Below are 4,927 nucleotides of genomic sequence, written 5' to 3'. Positions count from 1 at the left end.
GTCTTTATATACTTTTGATAAGTCAAATGCTTTAATGGGAAGAAGAACATGAAAGCCTAAAATGTCATCTTTATCAGCAGGTAGGTTAGTGTCTTCATATGCTTCAATGTTATTTGCTTCGTTAAGTAGTTGAGTGTCTTCTTCACCTACAATAATTTTTGAATTATCATCCATACGTTATGGTACTTACTCCTCATCTTCTTCACCTTGTTAGTATCTTGATCTATAATCTCATCCCCTTCACTTGGCCTTGCTTGAAATAACCACTTTCCATGAGGGTTTACATGGATAATATACAACCACTATTCAATTGTGTGCATTTGGAAAAAAAAGAATTCTTGTTTAAAATCCTCTAGGAAAATGAATGGCTTTATTCTTTGGTGTAATCCTTTTTATGTGAGTCAACGGTATAGAATCCATTCATGTCCATTCTGTATGTTGCATTGTGTCCACAGTACTATGTCTAGAAGAAGTTGACTTTTACCAACACTTGCTTCTTGAAGGCATAAAATCCATTTATGTCCATTTTGTATGTTGCATTATGTCCATAGTACTATGTCTAGAACCATTTGACTTTTAGTAACACTTGCTTGAAGGATATATAGCTGAACTTGATGATGTCTTTGAGCACACCAACATAGTTAAGATATGTTGCATTGTGTTTGTAATACTGTGTATGGAACCATTTGAGTTTTAGCAACCCTCGCTTGAAGGATCTATAGCCGACCTCGATACTATCCTTGTGAGCATACCAACATAGCTATGGTCGTCGTTGACAAGATTTGTAACCATGCTGCTAGCATGACTTATTGCTAAAACAAGGCAACAATGCCAAAATCCATCATGATACATTATGAATCAACTCTTGTGATCCAAAGATCTCAACCATAAGCCCACACAATACTATGAAATCATGCATGCCAAACAAGTAGAAAGATAGTGTTTAAATTTAGGCATTACACAATTATGTACATAAACATAGAAATGGCATTATGTGTGCTACATAGAATATGAGATATCTCAAATTCGTCTCACAAGTAACCATCGTCCCCACTTGTCGTGATCTTATCAGCTTGTTTCTTTGTCCATAAACCTTGGATCCATTATATGTTACATAGAACACGAGATATCTCAAATTCGTTATCTCACAAGTAACCGTCGTCCCCACTTGTTGTGATTTGTTCCTTTGTCCACTTGTCGTCCCCACTTGTTGTGATTTGTTCCTTTGTCCATAACCTTGGATCCATGATCACTATATTCTCAGTTATGTACAATAATGTTTGTTGAACAAGTCAACCCTCTACCATGGAGCCCTTTGATTGTCCTCTTTTAAGGAACATAATTTTTGACCATCTTCATAAACTGCTCAAAGAAGAACATCCATCGGCTACTCCTCTCACAACACCTGCAAGTGACATTTTATCCATGAGGTGAATATGCACTACTTGTATGTCAGAGAAGCCTCTAGGTATGTCATAAAAGTATTATATGGAAAAATCTAAAGGGTCAATGCCTTTGCAATAGCATACTTGCCATAATATACAATATCAAAAAAAATTCAAGTACTAAAAAAAACATAAGTGAAGGAGTATTTCTAGACCAAGCAAATGGTCCTATCGATAAATATTATTGCGTATCCTAGGAGTCAAGCAGCCTTGAATAACCAACGGTAGAACATGCTACAAAATACAGTACAAGTGAGTGATAATTAGATTAGTAAACATGAGAAAACGAGGAATGTAAGTTTGATGCTTCATTGTGTTCAACATGTAAGAAGTTATGCCAATCATGGGACTTCACTCGCCGATACTCATCTCTCTACTGCAATGGTGGAGCGTGAAGGGGGCGGTGTGCTGGCCTGGAGTAAGTAGAGGAAGGGAAGGACGGGAGGCGAAGAGGTGGTGCTAGACTTAGGTTATAGGGTTGTATTAATTAAATGCCACGTCAAATACTCTAGTCTATGAAAGAGTGACTTTTGCGGCTTCCTTCTAAGGGATTCTTTTGTCGAGTTGCGGCCCACGCTAAATCCGAAGTGCATAGTGTCTATCTAAACAACGAAACCGTTCCAAGATTTTCCTTTTGTGCCAGAGATGATCTTAGTCGCTCATTGAAACGATTTCTGCCCATGCAGAATGGCGAATGCTATGCTCACCTGTAGTGCCATAAAATGGGACTTTTTTGGTTATCCTTAGTGATGGGCATGCCAGTGACTATGGTAATGATGGGACTTTTGCTTACAACAAGATGTGTAAGGTGGAGCGACTGGACAAGGTCGTTGATCTCCTTCAAAACTTGACCAGAAAGAAAGACTTAGCAGCAGGTAGGTACCTTCATTCCTTCCTTATCAGCAATGGATCCAATGTGCCCAGTTCAGGGGACTATTTTATCCGGCTTTTTGCTGCATGTGGCACCTTACTAGAGGCAAACCTTGTGTTCTGCACTACTGCTAAACCAAGTGTTTACACATGGCATGCCATCACTTCAGCACACGTCATGCATGGAGAGTATCATAGAGCTCTCATTTTGTACCATGACATGCAGCAAGAAGGCATCAGTCCAAACAAGTATGTATTCACATGCATTTTAAAGGCGTGTTGTGCTATTGGAGCCATAGTGCGTGGTAAACTTATACATGATGACATTGTTAGAGAGGGTCATGAGTCGCATGTAATTGTAGGTAGTGCTATGGTTGATATGTATGCCACATGTGGGTGGCTAGAAGAGGCATGCAAAGTGTTTGATGTTCTACCCGAGAAAGATGTAGTGTCATGGAGTGCATTGTTGGAGGGGCTTGTTCAAAACGGATCTGGTTCTTCTGCCCTGAAACTCATGGAGAGTATACAACAAGAGGGCATCAAGCCTGACAAAGTCATGTTTCTTTCATCCTTGAAAGCATGTGAATACACTGCCTCTCTACTACTGGGCAAGGTTTTGCATGCTCAGATCATCAGGAGTGGATTCGAAACGGATGTTATCGTTGGGAACACACTCATTGACATGTATGCAAAATGTGGGGGTTTGGAGGAGGCTCGTGAAGTGTTTGACCAGCTGCAAAATCCAAGTGTTGTGTCATGGGGAGCCATGATAACTGGCTATGCCAATTATGGTCATGTTTTTTTGGCTCTGGAACTTCTGGAGAGGATGCAAAACAAGGATGTGCAGCCAAATGAAGTCATTTTCTTGAACATCTTGAAGGCATGCGGCAGCATTAACGCCATAGAGCAAGGCAAGCTGGTACATCATCAAATCATCAAAAGTGGAATGGAGCTAGATGATCTGATCTGTAGTACCCTGATTGGCATGTATGCAAAAGGCGGGAGCTTAGAAGAGGCACGTAACGTGTTTGACATGTTACCAAATCAAAACGTGATTTCATGGGGTGCAATGATAGCTTGCTATGCTCAACATGGGCATGGTTTTGTTGCTTATCGACTCTTTCAGCAAATGCAACAACAGGGCATAAAACCAGCCATAGTAACATACCTGTGTGTCTTGAAAGCAGTTGACAACATTGATTTTAAATGGCAGGGCAAGCACATACATGATGGGATCATAAAAGATGGCTTTGAAGCTGACGAGGCTATTGGAAACACACTAGTTGACATGTATGCAAAATGTGGCAGCGTGGAAGATGCATGTAAAGTGTTTGATGACTTGCAGAATCCAAGTATGGTGTCTTGGAGTGCATTGATGGGAGGATCTGTTCAGCATGGACATGGTCTTCTTGCCCTGGAGCTTTTTGAAAAAATGCAGCAGGATGATATCAAGCCAGATAAGGTTGCTCATCTGTGTGTTCTAAAAGCATGTGCGAGCATAGGAGCACTTATGCACGGGAAGCTCATACACAAACAAGTCATTGGAAGTGGATATGAAGGAGATGTGGTGGTTGGAAATGCCCTAATTGACATGTATGCAAAATGTTGGTGCCTTGAAGAGGCTTGCAAAGTATTCGATGGCTTGGCTTCCCGAGACCTTGTGACATGGGGCGCTGTGATTGCAGGATATGCTCAACAGGGAAACTGCAGGTTGGCCAAAATTTGTCTAGAAGCCATGCAACAACAGGGCTTCAAGCCAAATAATATAATTTTCACCAGCCTTCTCTCAGCCTGCTGTCAGGCAGGTGAAGTGAAGGAAGGTGATCTTTACTTCAAAACTATGAAGGAGGACCATGGCATCTCACCAACTGTAGAGCATGTCACCTGTATGGTTGACCTTCTTGGAGGGGCAGGACATTTGAAGGAGGCAGAACAGCTACTCCAAATCATGTCTACTCGGTGTGACATTACTGGCTATATGTCTTTGCTAACGGCTTGTAGAACTTATGTGAATGTGGAGCTAGGAAGATGGTGTTTTGATAAACTTGTCTTGTTGGATCCAGACATTGCCGCTGGGTATGTTTTGATGGCCAGCATTTATGCTGCTGCTAACATGTGGGAGAGTGCCCACAAAATAGATGAGATGAGAAACAATGCAAGTGCACAAAAGGTGCCAGGAAGGGCCTGTATAGAGGTCAAGGGAACTGTGCTTGAGTTTGTTGTTGGAGAGAGAGCCTACTCATGGAGTGACTACCATGTTGACTCATATAAATGGCTGAGACTCATGAAGAAGGAAGGCTATGTGCCACAATTGGACTTGATGATTTAGTCGTGTAAAAATGTGAAGCAAAGGGGGTGTTTGAAGCTTTGACAGTCTTGGGACCATGAACACGTTGTGTCATGCTTGGCATGTAGGAAGTTCCAGATTATGCCAAGACATGTACACTCTGGCTTTCCGTGACTCAAGAGGTCACCCTCTTTGTATGGCTACTAGCACTCAGTTGATTGGTACTGGACAATGTGGATGATGTGATGCAGTGGTTGAGATGCATGCTTGTCCTGCTGCATGTGGAGTGATACAGTGATTGAGATGCATGCTTGTCCAGCTGACA

The 4,927-nt window shown here is 41.6% G+C and overlaps 1 protein-coding gene across 1 annotated transcript; it reads left to right on the top strand.

Moving 5' to 3' along the window:
* Positions 1 to 2,244: 2,244 nt before the first annotated feature.
* LOC147611487 (pentatricopeptide repeat-containing protein At3g53360, mitochondrial-like) lies at positions 2,245 to 4,644 on the top strand. Its single transcript, XM_086784907.1, has one exon. The coding sequence runs from the start codon at positions 2,245 to 2,247 to the stop codon at positions 4,642 to 4,644; it is 2,400 nt and encodes a 799-aa protein (XP_086641033.1).
* The last annotated feature ends 283 nt before the right edge of the window (positions 4,645 to 4,927 follow it).

The sequence above is a fragment of the Cibotium barometz genome, chromosome 47, assembly GCF_041138505.1.
Source record: "Cibotium barometz isolate CiBa-2024 chromosome 47, ASM4113850v1, whole genome shotgun sequence".
Taxonomy (NCBI): Eukaryota; Viridiplantae; Streptophyta; class Polypodiopsida; order Cyatheales; family Cibotiaceae; genus Cibotium; species Cibotium barometz.
The sequence above is the reverse complement of the archived record's forward strand: the minus strand, read 5'-3'. Positions and strand labels throughout refer to the sequence as shown.